Genomic DNA, 13137 nt, shown 5'->3' on the forward strand with positions numbered 1-13137 from the left:
AGGTTAGAAACACTCAATCAACAGATTTATTAATAAGCAATGAGAGATGTTCATCTCACTGCATTTGACTGTTTTATAGCAGTAGCTTTAGTTAGGGGATCAAAGCAGAGCCAAGGAATTTAAAGATGTATCACTTGGGGACACATGTGGAATGGCCAATTCTGAGCAAAGCTAATGTTAACAGCTGATATGGTGATAACACAAAGGTAGTGCAAAGGTAGTATATCTGATCTGGCAGTGATATACAAAGGTCGGAAGCCCAAAGTGCAGATAGCGATATTTTTGTCGTAGAGAGCAAAGTATTTTATTTTATGTTATTATGTTAGCTGACTATAGTCGCCTATGTGGAAACAGCACAGCTATGTCTTGATGCATACTCAATCATACAGGTAAGGTATTCATCCAGGTAATCATCCAGGTACTTTTGGAGACAGCGCAGCTATATTTCACGTTGTTGTCTACCACCACACCTGGGTAATTCACCAATCATACACTAAAAATATTGAATTAAAGGGCAGTTTGTTTTCATATGGTATCAGTATGGTTTAGTTTAGTTTATCTGCCACAGTCTTTGTACTTATCTGTATATTATGAATTCATTTTTTTGGATAATACCTTTTTAAAAACTAATAAATTAACACTTTAACAATCTATCAAGATCAACAAAATGTAATTTCATTTTGTTTTGTTGCACAAACCACCAAACAACTACTTGTATTCATCAAAGTCCTTATTTTTTGCACCGACTGAATTAACATCATCATCATCATCAACTTTATTTATAAAGCACTTTAAAACAACCACAGCTGACACAAAGTGCTGTACATTTAATTAAGTAATTAAAACCCAATGTAAAAAGTGGTGTTTGGGCTTAAATAAAAAGACCCTGAAAACCAAAATGGAAATGAAGCTCAAGATATTTAAGTAGGTGAGACATAAGTTTGAATAGTTAATAAGCTTGAATTGGCTCAACTCCTCCTCCACTTCAATAATTTACACATAATTAAGCAAGAAATTCAATTAGGTTTTAATCTGTTCCATATGGGCAGGCTGCAGATGGAAATGAGGAATCCATTCAAACAGAACAAAAAAAATCATTTAGCTGGAGAATGATGTGAGGATCATTTTCAAATTACGGTTTGTGAGGGCAGACACATATTTACATCAAGGTCAACCTTCATTTCTCTTTTTCACAGCGACAAAAGAATGTGCTTTAGGATTAGCTTGTTGTCACTGATTACATTTATTTTCCGATGACCATGAGTGAGATAGGCAGGAGCTGAGCAGAATGAGAAGGTGCAAGTGTTGTTTGTGTGTGTGTGTGTCAGCTAATACACACTCAATGCACACACCTTGTCACGCTGACACACACGGCTGCCAAACCTGTTATGATTAATATGTGAGCTCAGTTTTAATGTATGAAATGTAGTAAATTGATTGGATGAATAATTTTCTATAGTGACCTCCATTGTAAAATAAACAGCTGGCAATAATCTGGAGATACATTATGCTACATGGAAATTGTGCTTTTTTCTGTCTAATTGTGTGGGGTTTTTTGTTTTTTTTGTCCAGCTCTTTGCTTCAGCAGATCTGGGCCGCAAGTGGACATTACTGCAGGAGAGAGTGACAAAGGACAGAGTTTTCTGGTCAGTCTAACTTAATTTTATAACATTTGATGGATAAGATGCCAAGAATGCAGCTGTGTTTGTATCACAGCTGGGGCCAGCATTACTAAGCAAGTTCATGATACCCAGGATATCTTTTTCTTATTTCGAGTCACTTATTCAAACAACAGCAACATCAGTAACTGAAGGTGGATCAGTCAACCCAGATTCTTCTTTTTATGAGTCTGGTCACATAAAACTGTGCAATTTGATTAATCATAGACACGGACTAGTCTACTTGCAGCAAAGCAGTATAATTTACAAATGAAGAGACTATATTAAAAATATTGAAAGATGTTAAACAGATAATACATCTGCAAGTTGGTACATAAGAATGTGTGATTTAAAAAGAAGGGAATGCCGTTGTTCCCTAAGAATCTCCATTTCTTATTGATGCTTGTCAGATAAAGACAAATACTATCTCTAGAACTACACTCCTTTCTACTACCTAAATACTGAAGTTCTAGGGATTTTGTTGGAAAGAACTGATTGGTAATTATGTTGTGGTTTTGTATATGTTCGTGTCTTTTCTAAAGGATAACATGCACCAGAGCATATTAGGCCTGCAGCATATCTTACCATGGCGGTGTACCCATTAAGAAGATAACCTTTGTGTTTACCCTGAAAACCAAAGGATAAACCTGACAGTACCACACTTGCCTGACTCAGTCTCTAGGTTTGCTCTACAGGCCTCTGATAACTTCTTCACTGATATATAGTTTTAGAAACTGTGAGAATTAAGGTTGCAACCAAACAGAAAATTTTCTGTTTCTTTATGCAAAGATGATTAATACTGGTTCTTGAACATATGTCAGTGTTTTGCAAGGATCCCGATAAGTTAAGGAAGAGAGGAATGAAAATACAAGTACAAGGACTTTATTTTGAATTTACTTTGAGATGGGTGTTGAAGGCTATAATAAACACAGACGAAAAGAAAATTTGAACTGCTTAAGGTTATTTCAGTTCACTTAAGTTCAATTTAGTACCAAATCACAATAACAGTCACATTGTAAGGTAAGAAGCCTACATTATTCTGGAGAAAACCTCAACAATCAAGCAACCCCTAGACAAGTTTGCAGTTGTAGAAAGGACAACCTCTGGCAGAGCCAGGGCTCAGGGAATGCCAGGTTATCTATCAAAAAAAGTTAAAAAGTAGTTATATGGCTCCACTGGTATATAAATATGTGGGGAGAGTGAGAGCTGAATGGTGAAGAACTGCTTAGTTCATCGCATCAAGTCTCTTAGGACTTTGATCCTATAGCTACATAACGGGTCATATGTCTAGCCTTAACTGTTAGCTTTATCAAAAAGGAAAGTTTTCTTAAAAGTAGAGAGGCTGTATGTCTCATGAAAACAAACTGGAAGCTGGTTCCACAGGAAGGAGGCCTGCTGAAAGTTGAAGGCTCTATTTGAAGGATTTAACTGGGTGCCGCTGAAGAGAAGCTAATATTGGACAAGAATGAACTCGCTTTATCATCCCTGTCAGTACTCTGGCAACAGCATTTTGGATTAACTGGGGGCTTAGTGAACTTTAAGAATGACCTGATAACGATAAAAAACAATAGTCCAGCATAAAAATAATGAATGCAGATATAAGACAGAGATATCGTGCAGAAGAAAGAAACAAGTTCTACATAATTGTTTAATATGCACATTAGTCATAATGTGCATACATACTTACTCTGTATTCTGTAGAAAAAGATTGTGATCAATGATGATTTTATATATTTTTCCATAGCATTACATTTGAATTTAACAGTTCAATCTTTCAAATAACGGACAAATATTTGTGAAATCATGATACATTTGTGAATGTATTTTAACAATCTAAATATGCATATATGTACAGACAGATACATTTAGACAACAAGAAAATTATGTTTTATTACATTACAGTGATTTTACGTTAATTTACATTTAAAATGTGAAATCACAGTCCATTTATGTAAATTTAATGTGCATTATATATGATTTATCCTGGTATGGTAATGCCAACCAGATTCAGAATGCAATTAAACATATAATAACCTCAGTTTTGTCTGAATATTGGAAGGAAATTATGGGACATCCTTATGTCTTTAAAATATGCCAGTAGCCAAAGTATATGACTTGTGTCATCTGGCTTCGAAAATGAATCATACTGGGTATTATCTACGTAGCAATAAAAATGTATGCAGTGTTTTCTGATAATATTCTCTAAGGGACGCATGTATAATATAAAAAAGTATGGATCCCAGCACAGAACCCTGTGGAACTCCATGACAAACTTTGTGGAGAAGACTATCAGCTTACATGAACAAAATCTATCAGGTACATACAATTTAAACCATTGGAATGTATTTTCTTTAACAATTTTAACAGAGATTAACAGTTTAATCTAAATTTATGTTGAAAAATATTGTGAACAACAGTATCAAATGCTACAGAGTGACCTAACAGGACAAGCACAAAGACATGTCCTTTGTTTGAGTCCATGAGAATTTCATTCATTTCAGGTTTTAAATTATACACAATCCAATAAGAACCTATGGCGCCAGAATAGAAAGGTCTCTTTGAAAGTAGTAATACTCACTAAGCGTAGAACTGGGGGTTACATTAGTATAAAAATGAGAAGATGGGGCTTCGTAAAAAATTACACTTACTAACATTTTTAAAACTCACTAACTCTAATGGGCTACAGCTGCTCCACAGAAGTCAAATACTAGATTAGAAAACGTTAAGTATATGAATTATTACAATTGTTCCCTTAATTTTATATTTTGCCCTTCAGTTGAAGAAGAAATGACATCCACATCAGTTTATGTATAATTTAAATATGCCAACATAAGATGGTGATTGTGATGAACCTTATCCTGTTTACCTTGACAGATACATACTTACTCTGTATTCTGTAGAAAAAGATTGTGATCAATGATGATTTTATATATTTTTCCATAGCATTACATTTGAATTTAACAGTTCAATCTTTCAAATAACGGACAAATATTTGTGAAATCATGATACATTTGTGAATGTATTTTAACAATCTAAATATGCATATATGTACAGACAGATACATTTAGACAACAAGAAAATTATGTTTTATTACATTACAGTGATTTTACGTTAATTTACATTTAAAATGTGAAATCACAGTCCATTTATGTAAATTTAATGATATTCTAGAAGAACAGAACAAAACTGTAAAATACACAGTAAAATACTTTTATATTAGGATTTTTTTTACAGTGTAGGACTTTGCTCTTCTAGACAGAGATCTCAGTTGTTCCTGGATCTGCTGGAGCCACTTGCCCAGCTTGGGGTCCCGTTTACCACTGGGACCACTGTTACCTTTGCCCTCCACATCTTCTCGAGCTCTTCTCTGAGCCCTTAGTACTTCTCCAACTTCTCGTGTTCCTTCTTCTTGATGTTGCTGTCATTCGGTATCGCTACATCTATCACTATTACTGTCTTCCTCTGATTGTCCACCACTACCATGTCCGGTTTTTCCGTCTGTATCTGGAAGTTCCACAGAAACTTACCTTGGTCGTTGAGAATGCAAATCCCGTTTTGACTTTGGAACATCCTTGCTATACCTGGCACAGGTGTTCCTGTATACTATCCAAATCACTTGGTTATGGCGTTCCATGTATGCCCTGCTTGCTAGCATCTTGCACCCTGCTGTTATGTGCTGGATGGATAGATAACCACCTGTCATAAAAACAGGAAAATACATATTTTAAAAATCTGTCAAAAACAAATAGTTTTTGGTTTGTCCCACAAAGTTTCCCAATGGAACTTTTGTCCAACCTGTCTTCGAATCCACCAAATCTCAAATCTGCTCAATATTTTTCAAGTTTGGACTTAGACTTGGCCAGTCCAACAGTTCTAGTTCTCTAGATTCCTTTTTCACATAGTTTGTGCACAGTTTTGAAATATGTTTTGGGTCATTCTCTTGTTGGTATATAAACCCATGAGCAATCCATTTCAGTCTACATCTTGATGAACCAAGGTGATTTGCTAGAATTTTTTGTTCATTATATTATGCTAGCATCAAAATTTTTGTGGATGTTTGCAATCTGTGCAATTTGTGACATTGCACAGATAATGGCTTCTTAGAAGTTAAGTTTCCCTTCAGCCTTGTTCATTCAGTCATTTGCTTATGGTCAGTCTGGAGACTTTCTTATAATATGATCTAAAAACATTTACCTTTTTTGCTGCCTGAAGCAGCAGTGGTCCTCCTTCTGTCTATACTACTTAAAGTCTTAAGGTGCCTGAGATCTGCTTCAGTCAGCTTTCATTTCTTCCTCTTCCTTGGTGCATTCTGTAAGGGCCAGACTCCAAAGCACACTTGACCACACTGTGAGAACACTTGAAGTCTTGCTCTATTTGTCTCAAAGACCATCACAGCATCACAAAGTGCTTCAATGTAGACTATTCCCTTTTCAAAGAGCTCTCTGCATGTTCCCATTTTAAAATGAGGAGGAATTTCAAACTGAATTCACATTTTATACCCACATTTGAGCTGGCAGACTGGATTTATCAGAAATTAATCAAGCATTCAAGCACAAAATGTTCTGTTCAGAAAATTTTCAGTAATTTGCCAACTTAATCAAAGAAAATTAATATGCTTTAAAATTTTCTTCTGTTTTATATTGTAAAACATTAAATTTGATGAAAATGAAACAAAATATGAATGAAAAACAACAAAATTATATTCTAACATTAATAATATAATTTCATTTAAAGAGCTTGAACAACCAACAACATTGGTGGATTAACATTACACAAACATAAAAAAAAAAATTGGCCATTGCCAAGTGGTGGAGAGAGAGGGGGGGGGGGGGGGGGGCAAGACCAGGTGTGTGTGTGTGTGTGTGTTTCTCTCTCTCTCGCTCTCTCTCATAGAACAATATAAATAGTTTTAAATGGCTTTCACTGGTATTATTTGACCAGCTTTAATATTTATTATGAAATCAATGACATTGCAGTGGCTTTATTTACAGTGCAGGAGAGTTGTGCTATTTATAAAGTCTTTCAGCAGTTCTTAGTTCAAAAGTCTTGTATTTACAAAATCCAGCATCTGATCTCCAGTGTTCCCAGGACAGAATCTCTTCTCTCAGCCATGCAAAACACTCTCCACAGGTAACCACAGCTAACATTTGAAATCTTTGTGCTAACAATAATGAAAGAGACTTACAGATGGGCAAGGCAATCACTACGACAGTTGGACAACACTCAGACAGAGACTGAAGGTCAGGTCCCAGTTTAAATAGCAGTCAGCTGATTGCCAGCTGATTCACAGGTGCTTGATTGCTTGAGGCACATCAGGGCGAGGGCTGAGATCCCAGGAGGATCCTGCCCCCCTAAGGTAACGTGGAGTAAGCAGACACATATACACAGAGCAACAAGCAAACACACCAAGAGGTAGAGAGAGAGAGGTTGCTGTGATGGTAGATTTTTCGGTTTTCCTGCAAAGCACCATTGTCTTTTATACATAAATCTCCAGATGGCAGGAAGGAGGCATCCTGTTTCATTTACTAAGAGCAGCAGATTTTTCTTTTAAGAGTTAATAAATATGTGAAAATGACTCCCACCAGGGATAAAACAAACTTTTTAGCAAATGCAACAACTTAGACGAGAGGGGTAATTTACATCCCAAGTACAACTATGCATTGCATTTTGCATGAAAACTGTGGATTTCTATCTTAACAATCATTAATCTATTAAAGTTAACCAAGGTAAACAACCTTCAATAGATTGGTAGAGCTGATGTGAGGCAATATACTTTAAAAAAAAAAAAGAAACTTTGCTCAGAAGCAAACCTGAAAAACCTGCTTGGATAGGAATCTTTTCGAGGTCAGGTGTTTCCTATCCTTTCAATGCTCACGTTGGTTGTAATGCACAGGGGTCAAAATTGTGGGAAATTACTGCAGAGTGTTTTATAATAAGGCTGTCATCTCATCCCAGAGAGAAACAGAAAGCAGAAGAAAGTAAATGGCTCTTATTGTCACATGTAATATTTCACAGCTTTCACGATCATATATCTTCCAGTATGTCTCCTCCTAACTCTAGTCTTCATATTTTATCTCCTTTTTCATTCTTCTATTCATCTGTTTTCTTTTACCATTTTCTCCCATTTGAATTAAGCTTCATGTTACTCATTCATGTAAAATAGGCATTATTGTAAAATTATAAGTTCAAATGTGCAGCATTCAAATACTATTGAGTCCCTCTTTCCCATCTTTTAAAGGTCAGAAAGGCATTTCTGAAGGAGTTCCTGTCCTCTCTTTGCAAATATTAAATGAGCTGGTTCACACACCCAAGCAACTATGATTTATACCACCAGTGCTAACTCACAAATCATCCTCTCTGCAATGTAAAAATTGAGAGATTGTGGAAGGGTGCCATATAGGAAGAGAAACACCCTAAGTGCTTCCTTTTTTAGACTTAAGTTACATACTCAAGTAAGAGTTGGCTCTGGGTTTTAGACCCCTGCAATGAGAGCTATATTATGTAATTCTTACTGTAACTTGTGGATTAAACATTTTTTTTGTTTTTCTGTGAATAACATTTGGTTTTGACTTAATAGTGGCACAAGATTAAAAGTTATGGACTTGTTTTCAAAATTCATATTTTGGAAACCATGAAAAATGGCTCCAAAATCTTAACCTTTAAATATTGGCTACCCATCCAATATTTACTCAGAAACACCTGGAAAACAGAGTGACCATTTAACCATACAATATAAGAGCAGATTAAACTGGCAAAAATTGCTGACCGCTTGACTTAATACCCCTCGCCAAGTGCCATCATATAGCCAGTGGCCTATTGCTTCAGTTGGTCTTTACAAAACTTTTACTTTGATCTTTACAAAGCTTGGTCCTAATTGTCTATATGGAATGGATGAATTACTGACTTTACTGACTATTGTTTTTCCAATAAATGGTTCCTGTGCAATTTTGTCTGTCTGTGTGACTGCCTGTGAATTGTCTATGTTTAACTAAATACCAAGAATTGTTTTGGTGGTTTTATTTTTTTAGTTTATTTGATTTGTTTTGTTTTGTTTTTGTTTTCTATATAACTATTGATTATAGGAAACTGAGCTCCATACCACTAATATCATAAAGATTGTGGTCCTCCATTCAAAAGTTTATATATGTGGCTAAGGTTTTACATACATACACACTGTAAATGCATGTTGTTAGAGTTTTGGGATCTGAATTTAGCCAGTCATATCAGCTGTAACAGGAATAGCAGAGACCAGAAGTCTTCCTGCAAGTGCACATAAATCACACAAAAAATATCACATTAAAATCAATCTGCCTTTAGGCTGGTCTAGCTAAATGTGTTCCAGTGGACCTTGTTTTTGTGATGCTAGGTTGTAAACGTTTTGTTTGTCATTCTCAATAAAATGAAAAAGCTGTTTATTGAAATTAAACTGACATTGCAAGGCTGACAACTAAAAACAAAAGTAAAATGTTTAAGAATAGGTGAAGAAAACAGCTTGTATAATAATAATAATAACGAGAAGAAGAAGAAGAATTTATTTGTATAGCACTTTTCAAAACAGAGATATATATGTACAGGAGATAAGTGTACATGTTTGAACATACAGACACAAAAACAGACATGCTCTTTTGTTCCATCATACACACATACATGCATGCATGGTTGCAAACTATGGCCAAAAAATGAAGGTGAAAAGATTAAGGAAACACTAACCTATAAAAAATGAGTTTTCAGCAGTTGTTTTAAAACAAATAACAGAATCTGCTGTTTTAATAGTCTGAGGAAGGCTGTTCCACAGTTTGGGTACAACAATGTCAAGAGGCTGTCAAGGTTTTGGGCTTGACAGAAAAGTGTCACTGGGTGTCATCTGCACGGCAGTGGTAGAAGATTCCATTAAAGCCATTCAGTCCATTGAAATCATTCACTAGATGGCCGAGGGGTAACATTTCTCAAAGTGCAAATTCACCTTCAGTCTGAATTCACATTGCATGCTTGGAGCTGACACTTCTATCCAAAGAAACATGCAAGTTTCCAAGATAGGTCAAGGAGGACATGGGACGTTTGCTCATGGGTTTTCTAATAGATGGGAACAAGCAGCAAGACTCTTGATCAGGTCCAGAACCTTAAAGTATATATACAGTAAAAATAAATACAGAAAGTTAAAAAAAAAGAAAAGAAAAGAAAACTGCAAATGTCAGGCAGACAAAGATTTAGCTATTGATAAGGACATTTCAAATGCCCAGTGTTTGCTTAAAGCCTGATTGGCGACTAACAAGAAGAGGAACATCCTAAAACCTGGCAAAAGGAGTATTTCGGCATTGCTGTGCATTAGTGTCAACGCAAAATAAATTACATTGAGGTACATGCCAATGGAAATCTATTAGAGTGGATTAAACAGGTGAACTATATGCTGAAAGGCTACTCCAGAGATCCAGGTTTGATTCTGCTTCTGGACATGTTATTCCATGTTATTGCGCTCTGTCCCTCCTTTCTTGGATACTCTGCTGTCCAGGGTAAAAGTCAGTCTTTAAAAAGAAATCTGTTAAAGTGGACACAATACCATACTGAAGGTAAATATGGACGTGCTGTTTTGTAGCTGATAGCTGGTCCCTAGTCCCATTCTAAGGCTTACATAAGTAGTTCTCCTATATTCTCTTTACCGCTGTGATAAGCTGAAATGGACCCCCTACTCTAAGCTGTGCTCACTTCAGTCGCTCTATTAGAAAAGTTTAACTGTCATTGGTATAAATCACTATACATCACTGACATTTCATCATAGTCTCTGCTGCCAGTCATTCCTTCATATGCCCCTTAACAAGCTGAACATTCTTTCTGATATCAGGCTAACAGATGGATAATGAGTTCTCTTCTTCTTGTTTCTGCAGTCGCTTTTCATCATCCACTGTTTAAATTGTGGTGACCTCTTATATTTGTACGATGGGTGTATAACCCATTCCATAGACATCTGACTAGCAGTAACTGGACTGAGCCCAGAAGCAAACTTGGTTTTGTAGATGAACCACATTTGTTGGCAGCTGTTTTTGTTAAACAGAAAAGACTTTCTGGATAATAGACTTGATTTTGAATTGGCTATTAATGACCACTTTATTCCATTCAATCAAGTTAAGTTTTATGTATTGCACAAACAATAACGTACCATTGGCAAAATTTTGAAATGTCATTTGCATTTAGTACGACCAAATAATTTTTAGAATACTTTTAATAATGTTTTTAATAAGAAATATATATTTTACCTGCACCATGTATAGAGTATGAGACGTATGTGTATCATCCCAGCAATGAAAAACAAGCAGTGAGTGATAATTATTCTAATGCTGAAAGAAATGTGACTTATTTATTACTTATTAATGTGTAACTTATTTAAAGTAATACATAAGATTTTTTAAGTAAACTGTTTCACGTGGGTAGTGTTTTTTCTGAAGCGTCCTCTATGAGCTCTCTCTTTACCTACAATATGACTGATATTCCTTACCCCTCATAACTCTTTTCCTACCTTGCTTCCCCTTCCCCTCACAGTCTGCTAATTGCTTGTAAAATCTCTTTATAGGAAAAGTAACAAGGTTTTAAATCTCCACTGTGTCTTTACTGGCCAGGGGGATATTTTACAGACTACATTATGCAGTTCTACTCAGATGAACTGTTTAGTTTACCACTCACTGAAGGGCAGACAGAGCAAATGCACTTTTGTATACATCCGTGTGCTTTTAAAAAGGAGCATATGAACATTTTGATGGTTTTAAAGTATACTACGTTAACATGAGTTAGGATAAGTGCATTTTCCAGGAAGTGCTGACCAGTGAAAAAAGGGGTTGTGGACAGTGACTGTACATTATAACATATTATCCATCCAGCCATACATTTTCTGCCTATCGAATTCAGGGTAGTGGGAGGGGCTTTGTCTGGATTGGCTAAAATAAAATTAGCGTAGAAATCAACGTGTACAAGTTGTCTAAAATTATGATTGAATGGTTTAGTTCTAGATGGTCTTCCCCTGCAAACTTAGACATATAACATTGGTAATTCCATAAAAACAGTGGAAAGCATTTCTTAACCTTTGATTTTGAATTTAAAAGATTAAAATGATACACTCAAACTTAAATGTTTCTACATTTACATCCATCCACCACCCTAACAGGTTTGAGTCATGAATAAAAACGTTTTCCTGGGTTCACCATGTTATGTGAACATCTAAAACACACATCATTTGACAGAATGCAGCGAATTTGTGCGGTCATGCCATTTGTTCCATGTTTTATTTCTCCATATTTTCTGTCTTGCTCCAATATTAAAATTAGAAAATGTAAAAAAGGGAAATATAGAAGTAAAATTCTAAAAACATTAAAGTGACAAATTGTTATTATTAAAAAAACATATTGTATTGACTGTGCTTTACTGTTGTGTTGCTTGGACTAGTCATATGTGGTTTTAAGCTTGAAGTCTGATCTACATCTGACATGATTGTCTTCTGTGTTCCAGGTCTGTATCTGGTGTGGATGTGGATCCTGATCTGGTGCACATGGAGATGCAAGATACAAGTGGAGGTGCAGTGATCTTCCACTAGCCCACTCATCTTGTTATAATGTTAGCACTTGGTCAGAGAAGATCAAAGTTTATTAGAATTTCTATAAGTTGATATAAATCTAGAGGTAAAATAAAGCACAAGGTTTAGCTTTGGTCCAATTTTATACTACTAATAGCAAACAGCTAATCAGCAAAGAGACTTGAAATTTGAAATGCTACCAGGTGTATTCTTTCTTGGGTTTAAAAGCATGTTATTAAAATACATTAACTGGCACTATCACAAGCTGATGGGTAGAGGACCAAAATACAGGATTTTAAACAAAAAGGTGAACCTTTATTAGGTTGAATGCAATGCCTACAGCCAAATCCGAATACAAGCAGAACTTTAAGGTCTTTGCAGGGAAACAGGCAAAACTAAGAGCAAACAGAGGAAGATAAAGACTACAGACAAGTCTAAGGAGAAGCACAGGACTATATATACACTTTAACTAGAAACAGGAGGGTAATGAGACATAGGTGACAGTAATCAAGACAATCACAGGGGATGAAGTCAAGCTTAAAGGAAGTAAATCCGGTAAAGTAAATCCGTTGGGCATCTTTCTTTGCCTTTAGACAACAATTCTGATGGCAAAAGAGCCAAACGGGACAGGCAAAAAAAAAAAAAAAAAAAGCTTAAAGGAAGACACAAGAGACAACTAATTTTAAACTGTTAAAATAACAAAGAACCCAACTAAAGGCACAAGAGAACTCACTCTGAATTCAGGGAAGGACAGAATTAATAATAGCCTTAAGGCAAAACCAAAAGGAAATAATTAGTGCTGTGAAAATTAACATGTTAATGCAAATTCATCTGCCATCACGGTCAATGTGATACTTTTTTTTTAGCACAATTAACGCATCTGGAGTGCAGAATGACTCAAAATCCCTAAAATGTTGATAA

General features: G+C 35.6%; 1 protein-coding gene across 5 annotated transcripts in view; it reads left to right on the forward strand.

Moving 5' to 3' along the window:
* Positions 1–13137, forward strand: part of LOC147336236 (VPS10 domain-containing receptor SorCS2-like) — a 358303-nt gene that overhangs the window by 274349 nt on the left and 70817 nt on the right. For all 5 annotated transcript variants that reach the window (XM_086285297.1, XM_086285293.1, XM_086285294.1 and 2 more), the window contains 2 exons: positions 1573–1646; positions 12153–12217. In XM_086285297.1, the coding sequence (XP_086141423.1) occupies positions 1573–1646; positions 12153–12217 (139 nt within the window). The remainder of the gene's footprint in view (positions 1–1572; positions 1647–12152; positions 12218–13137) is intronic.

The sequence above is a fragment of the Aulonocara sp. 'chitande type north' Nkhata Bay genome, linkage group LG3, assembly GCF_057382095.1.
Source record: "Aulonocara sp. 'chitande type north' Nkhata Bay isolate Kocher_YH1m ecotype deep benthic linkage group LG3, A_spYH_male_GT1.1, whole genome shotgun sequence".
Lineage (NCBI taxonomy): Eukaryota > Metazoa > Chordata > Actinopteri > Cichliformes > Cichlidae > Aulonocara > Aulonocara sp. 'chitande type north' Nkhata Bay.